The 20,233-nt window shown below is 49.8% G+C and overlaps 9 protein-coding genes across 9 annotated transcripts; 6 read left to right on the forward strand and 3 right to left on the reverse strand.

The window, feature by feature from the left end:
- On the forward strand, positions 1-1,884 carry FMAN_11432 (uncharacterized protein; the record flags this gene model as incomplete). Its single annotated transcript, XM_041834243.1, has 1 exon — positions 1-1,884. One exon carries the CDS (start codon positions 1-3, stop codon positions 1,882-1,884), a length of 1,884 nt encoding a protein of 627 aa, XP_041684526.1.
- Positions 1,885-2,517: 633 nt separating this feature from the next.
- Positions 2,518-3,532, forward strand: FMAN_11433 (uncharacterized protein; the record flags this gene model as incomplete). The annotated part of the gene is made up of 4 exons (XM_041834244.1): positions 2,518-2,616; positions 2,756-2,809; positions 2,862-3,018; positions 3,069-3,532. The coding sequence occupies 4 exons, from the start codon at positions 2,518-2,520 to the stop codon at positions 3,530-3,532; spliced, it is 774 nt and encodes a 257-aa protein (XP_041684527.1).
- Positions 3,533-4,525: 993 nt separating this feature from the next.
- On the reverse strand, positions 4,526-5,505 carry FMAN_11434 (uncharacterized protein; the record flags this gene model as incomplete). The annotated part of the gene is made up of 2 exons (XM_041834245.1): positions 4,526-5,404; positions 5,461-5,505. 2 exons carry the CDS (start codon positions 5,503-5,505, stop codon positions 4,526-4,528), a joined length of 924 nt encoding a protein of 307 aa, XP_041684528.1.
- Positions 5,506-5,839: 334 nt separating this feature from the next.
- Positions 5,840-7,192, reverse strand: FMAN_11435 (uncharacterized protein; the record flags this gene model as incomplete). The annotated part of the gene is made up of 1 exon (XM_041834246.1): positions 5,840-7,192. One exon carries the CDS (start codon positions 7,190-7,192, stop codon positions 5,840-5,842), a length of 1,353 nt encoding a protein of 450 aa, XP_041684529.1.
- A 1,739-nt stretch (positions 7,193-8,931) lies between these two features.
- On the forward strand, positions 8,932-10,971 carry FMAN_11436 (putative amino-acid N-acetyltransferase; the record flags this gene model as incomplete). The annotated part of the gene is made up of 2 exons (XM_041834247.1): positions 8,932-9,165; positions 9,223-10,971. The coding sequence occupies 2 exons, from the start codon at positions 8,932-8,934 to the stop codon at positions 10,969-10,971; spliced, it is 1,983 nt and encodes a 660-aa protein (XP_041684530.1).
- Positions 10,972-11,735: 764 nt separating this feature from the next.
- On the forward strand, positions 11,736-13,064 carry FMAN_11437 (putative BAR domain protein; the record flags this gene model as incomplete). The annotated part of the gene is made up of 6 exons (XM_041834248.1): positions 11,736-11,779; positions 11,880-11,961; positions 12,021-12,103; positions 12,176-12,776; positions 12,833-12,964; positions 13,029-13,064. 6 exons carry the CDS (start codon positions 11,736-11,738, stop codon positions 13,062-13,064), a joined length of 978 nt encoding a protein of 325 aa, XP_041684531.1.
- A 600-nt stretch (positions 13,065-13,664) lies between these two features.
- On the forward strand, positions 13,665-14,484 carry FMAN_11438 (putative NADH-ubiquinone oxidoreductase; the record flags this gene model as incomplete). The annotated part of the gene is made up of 3 exons (XM_041834249.1): positions 13,665-14,206; positions 14,266-14,370; positions 14,424-14,484. The coding sequence occupies 3 exons, from the start codon at positions 13,665-13,667 to the stop codon at positions 14,482-14,484; spliced, it is 708 nt and encodes a 235-aa protein (XP_041684532.1).
- Positions 14,485-14,948: 464 nt separating this feature from the next.
- FMAN_11439 (uncharacterized protein) lies at positions 14,949-16,157 on the forward strand (the record flags this gene model as incomplete). Its single annotated transcript, XM_041834250.1, has 1 exon — positions 14,949-16,157. One exon carries the CDS (start codon positions 14,949-14,951, stop codon positions 16,155-16,157), a length of 1,209 nt encoding a protein of 402 aa, XP_041684533.1.
- Positions 16,158-16,190: 33 nt separating this feature from the next.
- FMAN_11440 (related to `extra sex combs` protein (WD-40 repeat family protein)) lies at positions 16,191-18,298 on the reverse strand (the record flags this gene model as incomplete). The annotated part of the gene is made up of 10 exons (XM_041834251.1): positions 16,191-17,055; positions 17,104-17,204; positions 17,254-17,313; positions 17,374-17,535; positions 17,592-17,612; positions 17,678-17,803; positions 17,860-17,934; positions 17,992-18,068; positions 18,149-18,185; positions 18,236-18,298. The coding sequence occupies 10 exons, from the start codon at positions 18,296-18,298 to the stop codon at positions 16,191-16,193; spliced, it is 1,587 nt and encodes a 528-aa protein (XP_041684534.1).
- Positions 18,299-20,233: the final 1,935 nt, after the last annotated feature.

Below are 20,233 nucleotides of genomic sequence, written 5' to 3' on the forward strand. Positions count from 1 at the left end.
ATGACCGAACCGAGACGCTCTGTGCGGCCCTCGCCGCAACGGTCCTCATCAGCCCTGGCACCCGCCAACACATCGGATTCTACCTCTATTCGCCCACGAAACCGGCGTCTTGCTAGCGCCTTCGACGACGATAGTGACACTGCGACTTCCCGAGAAGCCAGCCGCTCCCGCCGAGGCCGTAACCTCGATGTTCACGACAACGCTGCTTCTCCATCTCCTGCGCGGAGCTACGGCCTTTTGACAGCTTTGAGCCCTGCCAACAGCCGCTCCACGAGTCCTCTACCCTCAGAACGAGGTGTTACCCCTCATCGCACGAATAGCGCAGCGAATCTGAGCAACTTCTTCAACGATTCGCTAACGCAAAGCTGGGCTTCGATCCAGGGCTTCACCTCCTCTCTCCTATCGGGTGACAATGGCGCAGCTAGAAGGTCTCAGTCCCATAATCGAGCAGGCCCTCGACCCGGGACCTGGGGCAGGGACTTCTCCGGCAGTGGTAGTATGAAGAAGACAGGTGGTGCTTGGGGCCCAGCTCCTCCCCAGGAACCAAACCTGAATGATGTGGGCGCTGGCTCGCTGGCAGAGCGGGAAACGGCTTTGAAAGCTGCGAGAAGGGCCATGGTGCTGGAGAGCCACGATGGCGTCAATGGTGGACTAGATGTCAGTGGGAATCATAAACGCCGTAATTCCGACGAATCGACTCCCGAACAATCCCAGGCTCAAGAGTACCTGGTCTACATTCACAAGGTTGAATCCAGTGATACATATGCAGGCATAATCTTGAAATACCAGTGTCGAGAGGATGCGTTCAGGAAGGCCAATGGACTCTGGACACGAGATAGTATCCAGGTGCGCAAATGGCTGACAATTCCCGTTGATGCCTGCGATGTGAGAGGGCGGCCATGCGATCCACCCTCGTGGCACAACGCCCATAGTGTCGACTTGCTTGCGCCAACACCTGCAGTGGAAGAGAACTCATCGGCACTTCATGATGACTTCTTTAGCCGGCCAATTAACGGAACGCCGTCAGCGACACAACCTTCTGAAGAAGAAGAAAGACCGTGGACACATGTACGTTGGGTAAAAATTGACTCAATTCCTCAACCAGTCGAGGTTGCACGGGTTGCGAGAAACGCTATGGGTTACTTCCCACCTCGACGAAAGAAGAGCATTAGGACTGTTTCGACCTTTTCGACGCCACGGCAGAGCCTTGATCTATACAGTAACCCTCCTGGATCTGCAGGCACTTCGTCTCGTCGCCAGAGCTCCCTCGGCCACCGACCCCAACTTTCTGGCACCGTTGTGTCAAGTCCGGGACGAGGTGCGATCAGCGAAGGTGGCGAAACCTTGCCGGCCTGGATGCGTCGGCCTGGTGGTGTTGGCTCCATGGGTATGAGTACACGGGCTCCTGGTCCGGATAAGGACTATCTCACCACATGGACCAAGAAGCACTTACCTGGGCTCACCTTGGAGGGAATACCCTCCATGTCTATTATGGGCTCAGAAACGGCCCATTTTGGATTTAAATCAGGAGAATCGTCGAGCATAGTTGAGAACCCATCAGGGGAGGGCCAAGAAATCGGCTCAACACAGCAGGGCAACGGACTGGACAAAGCGGCTGCGGCTGTAGAGACGTGGCTTAGGGGTGCCCTGTCACGCAAGCCAAGTTCGCAACTGGATAGGATACGAGGGATGCCTGAAGGCAGCAGACCCGAACGAAACGGCGATCTAATAGAATTAACAGATACCGGCAGTGATGATGGGCGTCCTTCCGGGGCACCACCGACCAGCCTCATGGAGTCGCTACAGATTAAGAGCAGTAGCCGAAGCGAAGGTGAGGGGGCTGTTCGAGGACGAATGGTGGCAAAGGGTGATAAAGACGATTGAGAGGCCCCAGAGCTTGAGCTTCATGGATCCATCGCTGAGAATCATGTAGATATGCCTGGGCAGGGACAAGCGGGCGTTGTTTGTTGGAGCTAGTCTTAAGCTGCGAGGCGTTGGGAGGCATTCGCAATTCTTCAGGATACTTGGTACTGCATACGTTATAACAAATTTGAAGAACTTGGGGTGTTTCTAAAACTCTAATAGGTTTTAGGACTGCATATATCATATACATCTAGACATACTTAGGTTGATCTTGAGCTTATGATCAATCATAGGTAGCAATAACATTGGACAATTCAGAAATAGAGTGCCAGTTGTTGATAAGTGGCTCAAGCAATCGGTAAGCACCTGCTTGGGAGGTAGCTACGGAATAGGCTGTATTCATTAATTTTCAATATTCATGAATATCAAATCAGGGGGTGGCATTTATCCCAAGTTAGCGAGCGCCCTTATCTCCACGTCATCCCCGAGCACCTGTCAATTTCGTGGCTCGCACCGTCTATAGTACTTTAAACACCACGACTCGCTCACTACTATCCATAACCGCCCGGCCATGATATGCTGCTAGCCAGACGACACCCAGTTGAATTACTGATTAATCGTCATTCCTTCTAAGCCACCTAGTAGCGGGGCAATATGCCAATCTGCATCGAATGCAGACATCCTGTCAAGACGCTCTGGACAGCATATTCTGGCGCAGGAGACAAGGCCAGCGGACACAATATCCGACTCACTGTGTGTCGCAACTGTGGCCGCTTCTGCGACAAGTATGTCGAACATGACTTTGTCGTGCTTTTTATCGATTTAGTCCTGATCAAACCTCAGGCGAGCCTTCAATGCGTGTTTTTGATTTCTCATGTACTAACAGGTGTAGGTCTATCGGCATTTACTATACAATACATTGATGCGGGATGATGATCGCCTAGATGTAAGTGATGAATAAAGAGTACGGCATATGTACCTTACTAATGACTTCTTAGCCTTCGGTTATCCGTCTAGGCACTCTTCTTCTTCTCTTTGATGTGTACCTGACGTGGGCACGATTGGAGAAGCAGATGGTGCCTGCTGCCATCCCAGGCGCAAGCAACTTGGGTAAACTTTCACAACAACCGATTGTGTTTCAGTATCTCTTCTTCCGTAAGATGGCTCCCAAGACAGCTCTGATCATAAACTAACTCTTGCCCGAGTCATCTTCTGCGCGCTCTCGACAGCAGCTTTCCATGTGAGCATACGCTTCCTCACATCGTCCGCTTTCTCCCCCCTCAACCTTCTTGGCATTCTTCCTCAATACACAAGACCCAATTCAGTGTCTACAGCTCTTCTAGTATCATCCTCCACGAAGCTATTCCCCATCCTGATGGTGATATGGGATTATGACGTTCCCGCCTCAGCTCGATCACTTGGCTGGGCTGTCGTGGCCAACAATGTCGAGGCGCTACGCATTCTACTTGATTGCAACTATGCCATAGCATGTCTACTCGCTATCGCAGGGGCGGCTTCACGCTGGGTGGTCGGCCGGGCTGTTTTGCTCGCTGCTGGCCTTGCCGACGTTGACTCGATAGGTGAAAGTGGCGTGGCAGCAGACGGCAAAGCTCTATGGGCGTTATTGATGTATGCGAAGGAATGGGCAGGCCGTCTTGCTGTCGGGTAGGCATTTATCACTGAAGCCAAGTAATCATACGGGAATTGTCCAAAGCAAAATGATGGTCTGCAAAGTGCGTCTTTGGCTTGGTATAACAGGCGTTCCAACTCCATATGTAATAAAAAGCAATACCAGTTCAAGTTTCAAAAGTCCAACAATGTAAAATTACAACCGTACCATCACAACAGCCCTCGTCATCTTTCCAGCTCTTCCTTGGCATGTATTCTAGACGGGTATCTAGTGGAGGTGCTCTTCTCGGATACCGCTTTTTCTCGGCGCAATAAGAGGGTGAAGTTGGGCGAGGAACGTAATCGCCCACATAAGGTAGCAGCTCACGATGGCCAGGATAGCAGAGGATCGCCAGAGTCTGTAAGAAGAAAGGGTCAGCTGTGCTGTCGCAAGCGGCCTGGCATGCATCGCATCGACGGGATTGGTAGACCGACACTTGGTTTTCGCCCTTGGGAGCAAGGAACCACGATGCCACGCACAGGGCGGCAATGACAACGAGGCCGATAAAGACGGCGTATCTGCGCTCTGGTTAGACCTTACACGCGTCGTTTACAGGGGAGGGATTGCGTCGTTGCGTACCCTTGAGCCATGATTGAGGTTGTGCTTCGGGTCTGATCCTGCCGGCAGGGAAATAACGATCGGAGAAAGCGTGTGATTGAAGAGGTTGGGTTGAGTTCGGGATACGGGAGCTTGCTTAATGGTTGGTGTATTCGATGATTGAGAGCTTGTAGCTGGATTGGTTGCATCACTCCCGCAAGGTCCAGGCTGAGTCAGCGGGAACGCCAAGCTAGCTACCCTACACAGGCAGTCGACGTTGGACTTGAATTCTAATAATGACTTACTCAATAAATATATCTTCTTAAGTAAATAGTATCGAATCGATGTCTATATGATACTACCAAGCGTACGCGGACATATAGTTAAGAGTGTTTGTATATACAATGCTTTCTTGATAGGTTGTCGGTATTTCCAAAGCTTCACATACGCAAACATCTAAGCATTATTCTCGTACTTGAGACCAGATTCCTTTCGAATAGCCCCGTAGATTCCAGCCATGTCTGCCGATGAGCCCACATGTTCATAAGCCATCGCCAAATGCGCATCAGCAGCCTCAACATTTCGAAGTCTCACACCAACAGATTCGGCCAAGCTCATAGCATGTCGAGCATCCTTTCGGGCGAGCTCAACTGCAAAAAGAGGCTCATCACGGTTATAGTAGTCGCCAGTGAGCATACGCTGGCTATAGGCAGCGTAAGGCCCACCGAAGATTGAGTCGACGATCTGATGAATGGCCTCAGTGCCCAGACCTGTCTTCTCGGCCACAACGTGCGCCTCAGCGAGTTGCTCGGCCATGTTCAGGATAAATGTGTTTCCAAGGACCTTCAGAGTTAAGGCTTTGCTGTAAGGCTTATCCGAGAGATCAATCTCCTTGCTGGAAGTTACGCCCTTGAACCACGGCTTTGCCCTTGCAACGCTGGCAGCAGGTCCAGCAAGAACACCAATGAGCTGACCAGCCTCAGCCATTTGAGGAGCACCGAATACAGGAGCAGCGACGAACTCGGCTCCTTTGGCCACAACGTCATTTGCAATGGCATCGGTGGTTTCTGGGTGGATTGTTGAGCTCTCGATGAATAGCTTATCCTTGACGTTTTCCTCAAGTATCGCCTTGAAGGTTTCTTGAACGGCTTCGTCGTTGGCAACGCAGGAGAAGATGACATCGGCTCTCGAGACGCCGTCGGCGAGTGACTCAACGACCTCAGTCTTGCCGGCCGGGAACTTGGCACTGAAGTCAGTGGCCCTCTGAGATGAACGGTTGTACAAGAGAAGGGGACCGTCCAAGTTGCCCTTCTCAACGATGTTCTTGCTCATTCCCTGTCACCATTTAGTTTTCATTCCTTGGTTTTCTAAAATAGCAACATGAGTCTTACCCTCCCCATGTTCCCGAGTCCAATCCATAGTAGTGTGGGAGGCATCGTGTTGAGCTAGGTCGTGGTGATCAGTCTCAGACGTTGGAGCTACCGGTTAGTATGCTGAGATTATTTAGACATACAACAATGTAGCAGAACAAGTCGGAAATAAGTAGTTTTTTATCTGCTTATAAATTATTCCAAGTACGAGAACCAACAAGTCTGCGGGAATAATGAATGAAGTGGAGTTTGGTTCCGTTGCGATGCAATGCAGTTGGGTGGAGGTGTAAGCTGTATGGGGTATAGATATCCAGCATTCGTTAGTACTATGCAAACACGAAAGAAGTAAACATAAGGACATATATAGTTGATTCAAAGGAATTTCATTGCTTCGAAAACTTCACTGATTCAAAAGATTCCCTTGCCTTGTCTGGAACATGCCTATTCTTCCAATATTAGGCTGAGAGAATCCGACGCTGAAGCTCTTTAACTCATATGCCTCCACTGGTGCCACGACAACATCGTGATTGTTGTTCGCAGTACTGAGGTATTCTCTTGCCGCAAACGTTGCCCACTCTTCAGCGCTCAGAGGGAGTGCCTCCAACTCAGATGGGGATCGGAATAGACGGACTGAGGTTATGCACCATGCAACGCATGCTGTGACACCAAGACCTGCCACAGCAAGGAAGATGACCACCATAACTGTCGGGACGTACGCCGCTCTTGCGAGACATCCCTGGGTCTTGTCTTGGCCTGCTCCTGGCTCAGCAAGAAGATAGTTGTTTCCGCCGGATATCATAGTCATTGTATTCAAAAGTATCGCCAGTCCATCTTGTACGTCCTGGATAGCGGAGGTGTTGAAGCCGTTGTACATCAAACCCTGAAAAGTTGGGACCCATTCTTTTAGAGTTGTTCCAGATGCCATGTCTTTGATGGTTTGCTCTGCACCTGATGCCGAGACGGAGCAAGTTATTGGAGTGAGCTGGATATCATCCTCTGACTTGTATGTTGTTTCGACGGCTGCTTTGACAGACCATAAAGACCCGTCGCTGTCGAGAGTTGCAGACGTGCTCCAGATAACGACATGGTTAACGAATCCGGAGGACCATTGGGTTTGCTCGACGTATCCATTGTCATATATCAGTCCCTTCTGATTCATGTCTCGAGCGATATCTGAAGAGTTCGTTCCAGATGGCCAGCTCTGCGGTGTCTGGTCGTTGGCTATGTTGCAGCTCCATGATCCGAGAATGTCTCTCTTCTCTGGACAGAAGCTTGAATCGGTATTGAGCTTCTTGTAGATACCATAAGGACATGAGTTATTGACGGCCAACAGCTGTGCATTCTGCACAACTTGGAAAGGCCGTCCATTGAATGGCGGCATGGGAAGATTTGTACCATCGTCAAATACAAGGCCCTGACCAAACGAGCAGCGTGATTGAATCAAGTGATTGACAACGAGGTAGGAGGTGAGAAGATCGGCAGCTTTTCCCAGGACAAACAAGAAGAGTAAGAAGGAGAAGCCAAAAGCACCATTAGGAAGAGCTCGGAGTTTCAGGGGAGCAAATAAAAGGTCTAGCCCATCAAGAGAGTTGAGTGCCCGCGTGGCTAGAATGCTGCCTCCACCCAATATGCGAAGCTTGTTGCGTCCATGGAGAACCCTGCGCACAAAGAAGCCTGTCAGGGCAAGGACAATGATGAAGTATACACGAAGAACTACTCGGACTTCAGCCGTGGTTATCGAAGTAATGATCATGGTGCGCCGTTTGCAGAAAGAGACGATTTGCGTAGATCGATGCAACAAAGGAAACATATCAGAGCGAGAATCACATTCCCATATATGTTCCCCTCCTTCTACCTCAATCAGCCTTATCTCATGACTGAGCTGGGGTCTCGCCCTGGACCCTTGAAAAGATGGCGTTGAAAATGGCCTCTGACTTGCTGTTCCGCTAGGGCGGTGATGATAGACATTGCAGACTTTGCCAAAGCAACCATCACATCGTTTTCTTGCCATCATCAGGCCATCAACTAATACCTGGCTATATTGCTGTATCAGCCAGTACTCTAGCAACGAGGCTTTCAGTATGCATATCTGGATTGATAAATTTCGTAGTCTTTCCGGTTTTTAAAGCAATACCTAATCATTAAATAGCATGTTGTAGTCAAAGAATTGTAAGTCTTACAGGTAGGGAAGGTCTCGAGTTGAACCGGATATATCGGCTCTGATTCAGACTATTGAAATGCTATCAGTTCGCGCTAATGACAGACCGTCCAATATTGTGGCTTTGGTGCGTTAAAAGCTGAAACTCGGCATCAAAACGCCGTTCATTCCTTTTGCGAATTCAACATGAGTTTTAATAGGCTCAATATCAGCCTCTGCCGCATGATGCCGCAAGGTTGGGCCACACTTACATGTGACAGGAAGAGATCTATTTTCAGGCTGTAGAGCATGATTCAGCATACATATATATTTGGCAAGACTTTTTGCATGCGGTGGTGTTGCAGTGCCTTTTCTCAATAACATTCTTTCCTTACAGGCCGAAGCAGACACTCTGGATGCATGAAGGAGGATAGGATCGTGACATAGGCACAACTGCTCTATTCAAATAATCTATCTTATTGACGAAACTCTTCTGGTATTGGATAAATATCTATCTCCTATCGATAGATGGACTGCTGGCTCATTGTTGTAAACAGTCGCTGCTTTAATGTGCTATAAAGTATCGACACGGCGCTCGACTATGATCTCATCTATTATGGGGGACTCGTTAGTGCTTGACAGGGATATTGTATGTTGGCATTGTCCGCGAGATTTGTGCGGAAACCAGAAAGCTTCAAATCATGAGGAATATTGAACATATGCCAATCTATGAAAAGGGTCAAACTAGGTAGGTTGTGTCAAGCTTTATATCATGTCTTCCTTTGGTAGTGGCCATGTAAGTGGCTAGCCTCGTTGGTAGAAGAGAACAATGCAGCCATAAAAACGAGGCAAAATAACAGGCAACCTCTATTTTATTACTCATTTCTACTAAGGTACCTACTATTACTAATTACATGGGTTAGTACTTTACTCATAGGTCCAGGTCTTTATTCTCTCGTCATGTGGAACGGCATCGTCATCTTCAGCGACATCGGCATAACCTGAGGCTTATCAGCTTATCGCCCACATGCTGCCAACCAAAAAAAGAAGTCGTTACACCTCCACTACCCGGCCATCTGATAACTTAAGTGCCGGTCAATTTTGACTCACGGGAAGGCAGAGCATTGTCACGACTGCTCTCTTGCATCCTTCCCTCATCTAGGGTTCCCTGCCCAGCGATGCTCTGCAGCTAACATGGAGCTTTCTCCCCCTACGGCCACCTATATTTCACTAAACCGCAGGTCATTCGGGGGAGGTGTTTGTTTTAAGACGAAGACTTATTCCAAGTTCTTTTATTACCTTATTCTGTACCAGCCTGCCAAGAACCAGGCACGAAGTCATCACCACCGGACATCATGAGTTGGCCCCGCGTATTGAAACAGGCACCTCGATGTGGCCACTGTGCACCATCTACGGAGTCACGCCTCATAGCATCTTCAAATAGCATTGCGACCCCGATTCGACCCCGATATCGCGGCTTTGCTTCACAATCCGGCAATAGCATCTCGTTGCCATGTCTCGGCAAAGGTGCCACTCGTCGCATGTCGGCAGCTTCTACAGCGCTGGCCAAGAAAAAGGCCATTGACAGAGTATGCCACCTGAAACTCGATACTTATTCACTGCACGACTGATCTAATTATTACCAGGACTTCATTGTCTCCGTCTTGGAGGTATCAGCTACCAAACGAGATGCCAAAGGATATCTTCAGAAGTACACCGGCAAGAATCCAAAGTCTCTCACTGATGCACCTCTATTCGTCCAGGGTGATCCGCAGCAGGAAACGGAACCACTAGACGTCGCACCTCCGCATGTTGCTATTATGAAGCTTCGGGTTCCACAAGAGATCGATGCCACAACTCTAGCGGGAGTAGCAAATACGCTGTCTCAATTGCGCAAGCTCGGGCTCTTGAGCGTCGTGGTCATTGACTGTGGCATTGATGAATCTCGCATGACTTTCCAAGACCAGGCTTTCCGCCTCTGTGAAGCCATCGACAGCTTCGGAGAACATGGCGCTCGTGTGGTAAAGCATGCGTTTGTGTGCTCGGAACCCGTCGGACAGAAGGGCAAATCACAGACGACTGATATCCGACTTGACGATCCTGCCTTTATCAACCACATTCTGCATCACCGCATGATGCCGGTTATCCCTTCCGTGGCCAGCCGCGATGAAACCCGTCCGCCCCAGCCTGCCGACTCGAATCAAATCGTGCTGGCTCTCACTAGGTACTTTGCAGGCGTGCAATCCGATACCACTAACACATTTGCTGAGGCCGATGCTGCCCCCTCAAAACCCATTGCTCTCGTAGAGAGAATCATCCTTCTTGATCCACTTGGGGCAACACCAATGACGGGCCGGCCTGGTGCATCCCATCGGTTCATTAACCTGGAACAAGAATATGAACCGATTCTTAAAGAACTCATGGGCCCTGACGGATCCCCCCTAGCAGACGACAAGGACCTCCGCGCCTCGATCACTGCACATGCTGCGAATTTGGCCCTTGCTAAAGATGCTTTGGCGATGCTACCTCATACTTCATCTGCTCTCATTACTACACCCGGCGCTGCGGCCAATCTTATGAAAACGTCGTTTGAGCCCAACGAAGCTACCGGGTCTGATTCTCTCTTTGGAATCGGTGGTATAGTAACAACTCGGAGGAAGAAAAACCCACTACTGCACAACCTTCTTACAGACAAGCCCGTCTTCTCGTCGTCCCTCCCAATGGCGCGCGCACCAACGAATTCCGGTAGGGAACCCACGGTGGGGGCATCTGGAGGCTCAACTCTACTTAAAAAGGGTATGCCTCTTCGAGTATTCCCTCACCCTCGGGAGAGTCCATGGGTTCCGCCCAAGCCTGGAAGTCCGAGACTCCGCTTGACTGATAAGTGCATCGACCTCCCTCGACTGGTCCATCTCATCGAGGACTCATTTGGCAGAAAACTGGATGTAGATGACTATCTCAATAGAGTCAACGAGAATCTGGCCGGCGTGATCATCGCTGGAGAATACGAAGGCGGTGCCATCCTGACGTGGGAGAAACCCGAAGGTTTGGATGACCAGACCGCGTACGAGCAAGGCCGTTACGTCCCATATCTAGACAAATTCGCCGTCCTGAGGAAGAGCCAGGGCAGTGGTGGTTGCGCTGATATTGTTTTCAACGCTATGGTGCGAGGCTGTCTCCCCGATGGTGTATCGTGGAGAAGTCGGAAGGATAACCCGGTGAACAAATGGTATTTTGAGCGATCTTTGGGTACCAGTAAGTTGTCTGGGTGCAACTGGACTATGTTCTGGACAACACCCAATTTGGACAGCCAAAGTCCCATGCTGCGAGATTATGAGTCGGTATGCAGGGGAGTCGAACCTTCTTGGGCTGACAATAAACACATTTTGGATTGATTGATGGGAGTATAGAGCTTTCATGCGATTCGAAGAGGAAGAGGCGGAACAAGTATTTCGACGAGCAATGTTTACGGAGTCTAAAAGAACATCGGATCTATTATTTATCCCATCCAGTACAATTATCAATTGATCGATAGATACCCTCTCACTTGTGGTTTCCTGCTTCAGATTCGTTGTGGTTAAAACACCCTACAAAAGGGATTCGTCAAGAGGACTCGTCATCAAAGCGGCTTATCTTTGTAGGCAGAAACCTACCTACTAGGTACTAAGGTAGTCTATTAGTTTCGTGCGGTCACGGCTGATCTGAGGTACCCTTAAGTTGTGGCTGATTATTAGGGAGTTTTGCATCGGTACCTTGCTGTATCAGAAGAGCTAGGGCCACCTTTCGAGATCTGCACTCGCCTAGGAGGGCCCGTTTTGAATGGATGTCCTGGGATGGATGCTTGGACTCAACTGTAGGGGGACACAGCCTGTGAAGTGGTGAGCCTGTAAGCCCCTCGAGCCCCTGGAAAAGGGAAAGACTCAAGGCTCCAGTCAGCTACAATACCGGGGCTGCTGTTGTGGGGTTTTCTCTTGTGACAGCGTTCCCATATCTCTAACCAGACCTTAAGTAGGTACCTACCTGACCTTTACCTCACCTACTTCTGCCTCAATCCACGTTGACGCAACAATAGCGTCCCCTTTTCACTTCTCCAAATCTCCAATCGACCTCGCATCAAACAACCGATCGAATACTCAAATATCCCGGACAAACCGACACAATGGATTTCGGAAACTTTGGAACCAACCTTGGAAAGAACCTCTCGTATGTGCTCCCCTGGAATTAACGAGATAGCACAGTTGCGCAATCTTGTTCCTCCAAGTGCTGGCTGTGATTGAACCTCAGGCTCACCATGCTCAAACAGCAACCTTGGGGCTTCTATCACCCCCTTTGCGTCGCGCACCTTCCAGTATACCAAGGAGCAGTTCGGTCAAACTGAGGACAAGGTAGGTTGAGCCGTTTTGCACTCTATCGCGCAGCTGGTGTTCTTACATGTGGCCTATAGACCCAACTCCCTCCTGACTACATCGATCTCGAGAAGCGCGTCGATGCCCTCAAGCAAGCCCACCAGAAGATGCTTGCTGTGACGTAAGTCCACCGGATAATCTGTCTGCGCCATAACATGCCAAGGGTGTTGGTGATCTAACATGCTTTTTATAGCTCCCAGTATTCTAACGAGGCCTACGACTACCCCCCCAACATCAAGGAGACTTTCCAGGATCTCGGCCGCACCGTCAGCGAAAAGGTTAGCCTCCTCTCGTCTGCTACATCTCCCGCCGAAGCCCAGGCTGCCCTCGTCGCTCCTCCCGCCGCCAAGCCTCAACCTAAGACATTCAGCCATGCTGTCGCTCGTGCCAGTTTGGCTAGCAGCCAGCTCCTCCACCAGCACCACACTGGCGCCGGAGAGGACCCCCTCGCAACCGCCCTGGAGAAGTATGCGCTTGCCAGCGAGCGTGTTGGTGAGGCTCGTCTTGCCCAAGATGCCCAGATCCAGAGCCGTTTCCTCGCTGGTTGGAACACTACCCTCAACACCAACTTGACTTTCGCTACCCGCGCCCGCAAGAACGTTGAGAACTCTCGCCTCTCTCTGGATGCCGTCAAGGCTCATGCCAAGGGTACCACTTTCAAGCTGGGTGGCCATGCCCATGGCGACCAGCCCCATGAGGAGCAAGAGTTGAGTCCTGAGGCCCAGGAGGAAATCGAGAAGGCTGAGGACGAGTTTGTCACTCAGACCGAGGAGGCCGTTGGTGTCATGAAGAATGTGAGTTTACTCCCAAAACAATTAATCATCCAGCATGACCGTATTGACCAAATCAGGTTCTCGACACACCTGAGCCCCTGCGCAACCTTGCCGAACTTGTCTCCGCCCAGATTGAATACCACAAGAAGGCATACGAGATTCTCACCGAGCTCGCCCCCGTTATCGAGGGCCTCCAGTCTGAGCAAGAAGTGCGTCGTGCCTCTGGGTTTTGAGCATAGACACGTAGAAAGGGGCTGACATGTTGTGCTACAGGCCGCTTACCGAAAGAGCCGCGAGGAGTCTTCCTAAGTTAGTGACAAAGGGATGTGTGATTTAACTATGTGTCGCTCAAACACGCGGCATGCAAACGCCGAGTCGGACTTTACGTCCATGATATGAGCGAATGCAACGCGTGTTGTGTTTCTTTTCCAGTTTTCTTACTCAGGATCCAAGTTATATGCCTGGAAGGTATAAAATATTGTCTTGATTCAAGTATTGAGATATCAACCAACTCAAGATTTGAGGGCTTCTTTCTTTCTTCGTTATCCTTGCAACGAACTTTATGAGTCTATTGCTAGCTCCAAGATGTAGAGACCGGTGATGTGGTGTGAATGGGTTCAACGATATTAGACCTACATGATCTCGATCAATAGCTGACATGCGCAACTGCGATATATCGTCAATGTAAAATATTGAGTTGTCCCTGGCCATGGTGAGTACCTACAACTGCATATTCAATGATCTGGCATTAACTCGTCATGGCTTGGAGAGTCACGTGAGCACGCACGTGCATTTTGAGACGTCAATGCTGGGGGCGTCTAGTCTAGAGTCCAATGAGGTCAATTCAATTTCCTCTGACCATTCCGTCAATAAAGTCACGACGAAGCAATTGCAATTGACTTCTCCAGGATGAGGCCAACAGCTCGTGTGTTTGCGCGCTACCTAGAGGCCGGTACTCCCACCGGTCTCACTGGTCTCTGGACTCATGCCACGCCCCGATCGACACTCCTCTACCTGTACGGCACAACCCTCAGCAAGCTCCAGAGCATCCCCGAGACCTCCATGTACCGCCAATCCGTTGAGGCTGTCACCAAGCACCGCATGTCCCTCGTCGAGCAGATGATCCCTCCAGGTTACAACGAGTGGGCGGTTCGCGCCAAGGAGCTCGTCAGCAAGAACTCCTCCCAGTTCCGAGTAGCCAGCGGTCGCGTTGATGGTAGCGAAGCCCATACTGTTAAGCTCGGCGACAAGATCTTTGTGGTGGGCCGAAAGCACGAGGCGGGCGATATTCGAGTCGAGGAGTGGAATGGCGAGGAGGATGAGGGCCCTGAGTACGAGGGAATTCGAACACAAAAGGAGCGAGAGGACCAGGTTACCTGGGCAGAACGCAAGCCTCTCGAAGATCATGAGAAGATTGAGTGGGAGGATGAGCCTCAGATGACTGCCGACCAGTACGTTATCTCTGGACATTCATAATTGGAAGTGACAGGCCGGCTAATTCGCACGACAGGGTCCACGAGCTCGAGCAGAAGATTGGAGCTGGCCTTATCGAGGAGGTTATTCAAGTTGCCGAGGGTGAGCTTAAGCTAGTTGAGACCATGGAGAAGACCAAGGTGTAAGTTGCAACGACTATATCAACAGTCTGGAATTATTACTAAAAGCTTATAGCTGGGAGGATCTCGAGGAGAAGCCCGTCCCGGGTCAGTGGACTTACTTTGACCGAACCTAAACAGAGCCAGCAGTGGAAAATGAAGCAATTGATTGTAAAAGAAGAGGGGATTTATGTACATAGGATGACTATGCTGGGCTTGGTGATTGGGTCAATAGTTAGAAATGAACCTAAGAGCTCTCCTGATGAACCGGGATGTGAATTCATGACATCAACTGCTAACAGTACTTTAACGTGCTTCGCCTTCACCAAGCCGAGGTGTGTTCAGTTTTCATCCTGCTTGTTCATTGCATCAGGTTAGGTATGAAGATAGCTGTAGCCGAAGTGTTTGTCTCTCTGCAATTCGAAGCAACGATATACCTAGATACAGGTAGGTAAGCTACCTTACATCAGTGGGGCCTTGTGTCTTATTTAGTAGACACCTAGGGTAACTACTAGTTAACCTACCTTGCCTACCAGGACTTTCAAGATCTCTTACATCAACCAGCATCAAACCTCAGCGTCACTCATAATTCAATCGCAAAATGGACCCCTTACTCGACCCGCCATCATTCTCACAACAATCAAGATCAAACAAACGCAAACGGTCAGAAACAACAGGTGTCGATTCTCCAAGCTCAAAGCCCCAAAGCTCCACCAACCCTCTCAGCCATTCTCCTGGTGTAGTTGCCCAGTTCGCTGTCGCCGGCCTCTCAGAAACGGATGAGAACCCTTCACAGCGCATACGCGACTTTCCTCATCGCGGTAGCTCATCTAATGAAGCCTTTTCTATCGAAGCTGAGAGTGATGAAGCCCCAGAAACGGAAGGAGACGAAGCAGCACGCCCAAAGTCTAAGAAATCCAAAAGTCGTAAACGAGGCGGTCATTTTGATGTCCTCCTACAGTCTATTCACTACTTCCTTGATCGAGGAGAGATCCCCAAGGCATCTCGTGCATATGGCCTTATTCTGCAACTGCGTCCTTCTGGTCTCCTTGTCGATGTTCGACATCATGATCTCTGGGCCATAGGTGCAGAAATTCTCATGCGTGAAGGTGAAGACAATTCACGGCAAGATGATGGTTCACATGGGAATCAGCTGAAATCTTCCGAGAGATGGGGCCGGGCTGCTAATATGAGCAAGGTCAAGGCCTACTTCGATACACTGATACAGCAGCATCCCTATGACTACAAGACCCCAAAGGTCGTCTCAGCCTTGGATTTCTGGATTGCTCTGTTTAGCTGCGAAATCTACAATACGCATACCGAACATATACTGGCCCTTGATCGGCTGGAGAACGAGATTGATGAAGAGTCTCGCCGAGAGTCTTTCGGCAATGATGAAAGCATCGCAAGTGACGAAACAGACAGCGTGGAAGCGAGGAAACTTCTCAAGAAGGACGAGCTGCGAGTCCAAACATTATCCATCATGAAGGACATCACGAAGAGGATGGATACGTTGATGCAGGATATGCCGTACTCAAGGAATCAACATTATCTTCGATTGCACGCCATGGCCTCTTTCTACATTGCAGACCTAGTTATTCCCATCAGCCCCGTCTCGCAGTATCAGGCCGAAGAAGTGCAGAAAGCAAGACTGACGGAACAACAGAGTGCCAGAAATCATCTGGAGAGAATAATCACATATGGAGGCGAGTTAGACAAAGCTGCATGGAAAGCTTTGAACCCTTCAGGTGATGTCGAGGGAGATACTTCCATTCCACTCTACTCAAGTCTACCGATTAGGGGTCTCTAGTCTTGATGATCAACGCATCCTTCGGCCGCCATACTAACTCGTACCGTTTTGGATAGGGGCAGATGTGGGAGCGGACGGAGGGGCAGATACAGATACAGAAGCGGACGCGGAGGCAGATGCTCTTGATGTTGACCCTTTGTTAGCCCAGCGCTGGAGGATCAATGCCTGATTCGAGCTTCCCACCACGACACACCACTCTCCTCCGGGACTCCAAGCTGCCTGTCGACCCACAAAGTTGGCAGATGAAGACTCTGTCTTATGTGCCTTCAATGGCTCATGGGGGTCCTCTTGGCTGTACCTCGACGCCCACGTCTCTAAGGTCTCTGCGTTATAGTCGCCAATCTCTTCGCTCAGCCTGATTGCGTCTGCCCGAAAGGCGCTCGGGATGTCCTTGTCGGCCCCTCCGCTCCGGCCTTTATTAGAGTCCGTCTTGGGGGGTCGACCCTTCACAAGCCGCATCCAACTTGGATGGGGAACTGGTTTACTCCTGTCCCTGTTGGGGTCCTTCAGCACTTCCATGAACTCTCGATACGCTAGCAAACGTTCAAAATCCCAGAAGAAAACGTTCCCACCAGCATTGCAAAATGCTAAAACCGGATGCTGGTCCGGCACAAAATGTAGCTTGAAACGCATGAAGAACTGCGGGCCACAGTTAGGGGTATGGAACTGCAGTAGCATGGTATACTGAGAAGGGCACTGGGGAGACATCGTTGGAACAAACGCTGACCGTGTGAGACGGCTTGCCTCATCGTAATTGGTTGGAACGGTTGTCTGAGCTGTCGGCGCCATGCTCTGGGGAGGGGGAGGATTTGCAGAAGAAAAACCCTCTATTCTCCAAAGTGAGATAACATTGTCATGACATGCCCTGGAAAGGATATAGTCACCGTAGAAGGCCACGCTATACCGTGTTAGCATCTAGATCATCAGATATGAACACAGAACCTACCAATCAATGATACCACTGTGGACTGCTGAGGTCGAAAAGTGAGGGTAATGGACACGGACAGGGGTTGTAATGGCCTCGGTGGGGAGATCTGGGAGCGTCCACTTTGATGAATCAGAAATGTCCGCCTGAAGCTTATTGAAGCATAGTTACCAGGTTGATAATCTGGTCATGTCCAGCAGACAGAATGTACCGGCCAGTGTCGTGGAAAGCCTATCAGCAATTGTCAGCATTCAAGAGGAAGACCATGATGAAATTAGTAAAAAAACTCACCAAGCTCAGAAGATCCCATGAATGCCCTTCGCCGGCGAGGATAACCAAGCAGGGCCGGTTTGCGTGGACTGGGTCAAGACTCCAGACACGAATACTCGTGTCACCAGAAGCGGAGGCGATAATAGACGGGTCTGCGGGCGAAGTTGCTAGATCATTGACATCCTGCTTCAAATGAGTTTCTGTGTCAAGGCATGACAAATTGGAGCTGATGAACTAACACCTCCATGGCCGGTCAGGCACTAGAATCAAGCAAGAAAGAGTCAGCGACTGCCATTGCACAGCATTTCCCTGGAATAGAGGATACCCTGTATAGTTTCCCGTTCACAACATCATAGATCTTGACTTTGGCATCGACTCCACCTATGCATAGATAGGGGGCGCCTGTTACGGGATCTTTTGTCCAAGTACAACAGCATGCGGAAGCCTCATCCTAGACAATGTTATCAAACCGCAATGGGCAGGCAGAGCACATTAGGCAATACGCACATCATCATCTCTGATCACCGAGAGGACCTCGCATGGGTTGTTGTCAGCTGTGTGAGATAGGGTGCAGATAACCACCTAGGCACGTGTGAGAACTCATTCCGTCAGAGTTGAACAGGCTGAGGGGAGGCTTACATGCTTTTTGCTGATAGCGGCAAAGACTGGTTGTGCATCAAGCGGCTGGTAAGGACAGAACTTCACATCGAAGAACTCTATGTTTTAGAATAGATAGTTCTCGCGTTAGAAAAGACAATGCATTGACTATTGAGTGTAATGAAAAAGGGGGTTATACCAGCAACGTTGTCATTCTCGAGAAACTCTGTGTCGTTCTATTGCATTTGTTAGTTTCAAAGACTCTATGGGGCTTGCTAATAATTACTTCTAGCGAGAACGAGGAACGAAGCTTGGGAAGCTCAAACGCGTTATCATCGGCGATAGCCATACTAGCTGGCTAATCAACAGTGACAGTTGAAGATTATGGTATGGCAACGAATCTTAGATACGGCCTTACAATGTTGCACAAAGGGTGGTATGAGAATCGCGGCGAGATGGCGAGAGTGTTTTCTCCTCTTGGGCGTGTAGACGAAAGCTGCTTGCCTGCCTGATGCTGTACCTATTCTTGAAGGCTTTTAGTCTGAGACGCGAGGTTGGGAGACTGACAACCAAGTAAACGCCGTTGACGAGAACTCAAAGAGCAGCGCCTTGAGACAAGAAAAGAAACAAAATCTTTGGGGTCTGAGTCGCGAATATCAGAATTAAAAATATGTTTAAGAAGCCGCCATTTATCTTGCTTTGCCGTTCACGTCAAAAATCCAGGATCAAGAAGAAGAATAATAATTAACGCGATGCGCGTCGAGTTGAATGATGGATGCTACGTTGGTTTCATGTTGTGCTGTCGAAAGAAGAGCGAAGACTAGAGGTAACTTAGTAGGAAGAGTGGATCTGAGTGATGAGCAAGCGCAGGCTCTGGTTGGTTGAATCGACGAGCGGGAGCTTTCATTGGCGAAGCAATCGATTCTACTTCCCACCTGAGCTGAGGCTCCTACTCTTCCTCCCCCACCCTCGCTAAATCTCAACAAGCATATACCTGAGATACTCTACCATCAGACAGTCTGAAATTGGACTCTATAAAAATACGTAGGTTGAGGAGTCAAATATCAGACTAAGCGAAGATACCCAGACCAACGACGGGTATTTAACGTACGTCTCAACGGCCGCCAGCTTGCTTTGGGTTTAGGTTAGTCCTCATTGTCAATGTCAAGAGATGGATCGTGATGGCCATGGAGCATTTCCTCCTGGCTGCAGAATACTGTGCTCTTCTTGCACTAAGTACATATCACCAATCATTCCTCTTGTCGCATGTCGTTCACATCTTGAATCCAGTCTCCCTTGCAGAACCTGCAGCACCGCAGAATCATTCTTAAAGTTAGTTGCGCAATTGTCACCTCTGGAATGCCAGCTTCCAAGTCCAAGAGCTTGTGGCTTTGCATATCAAAGGCAAAGGTAGAGAATCACCCTCTTGGTGCCTCGTATGAGGTCTTGACATACACCGCAGAAACGAATGTCGTGAGCTCGGACATCTTATTACCCATACACCTCGAAATTGCGGAGCTGTGAGATGTCCATACAGAATCTCACCTACCGGCATCACCACCTTGCACAGCCGAGTGCCTGATCTTATCGTATCCGATCCAAGCGTGGTGTTTTGAGGGAACTCACTGCCATTCTGACGCACAGTCACTCATTACACCCGCATCGGCGTGTCTCTGGCTCGTATCCGTCTCGCAATCCTGTGTGTAGCATTGATGCATGATCCCGTGACCATGAATAAATCTAGAAGTTTTACGCTTCATCTGAAGACTGTGCCCTGTTCATGACGCTCCAGATGTCTGCCAGACTTCATGTCTAATTCAGATTGCTATGTTGAAGCCTGCACTCTCGTGACTACTGGCTACATTTTCAGGACCAGAGTAACATTTGATGCACAAAGGATGGATGGCTACCTGTCAACCAATCAAGCCTCCGTCACGCTAGCCTCACTATCAAGGTCCTATGTAGTTAGTTGTCGATCATCAATGTCAGGGACTGGCAACTGAGCACACCAAGCCACCCACCCACCATGGCAGCACGGGCGTTGACGTGCTAGGGTGTTCAAGGGTCCTCGCAACGACTTCCCGATAAATTTCGCCTAGCTTCTTGTGAGGGACACAAGGACCGTCTTGCAGTATCAGACGGTGCTCCATCGAGAGATGGGCTGGGCCGGGATTGAAGTCATCCGTCCACTGGTCTCTTGTGGCTTCAGCAAGGGCGAAATGACCTAGCCACCCATTGTCTGTTATCCAAAGGGTTGTGTGACGGGAAAGGCGCCGTCAACCGA

Source organism: Fusarium mangiferae (genome assembly GCF_900044065.1).
Source record: "Fusarium mangiferae strain MRC7560 genome assembly, contig: FMAN_scaffold008, whole genome shotgun sequence".
NCBI classification, from domain to species: Eukaryota; Fungi; Ascomycota; class Sordariomycetes; order Hypocreales; family Nectriaceae; genus Fusarium; species Fusarium mangiferae.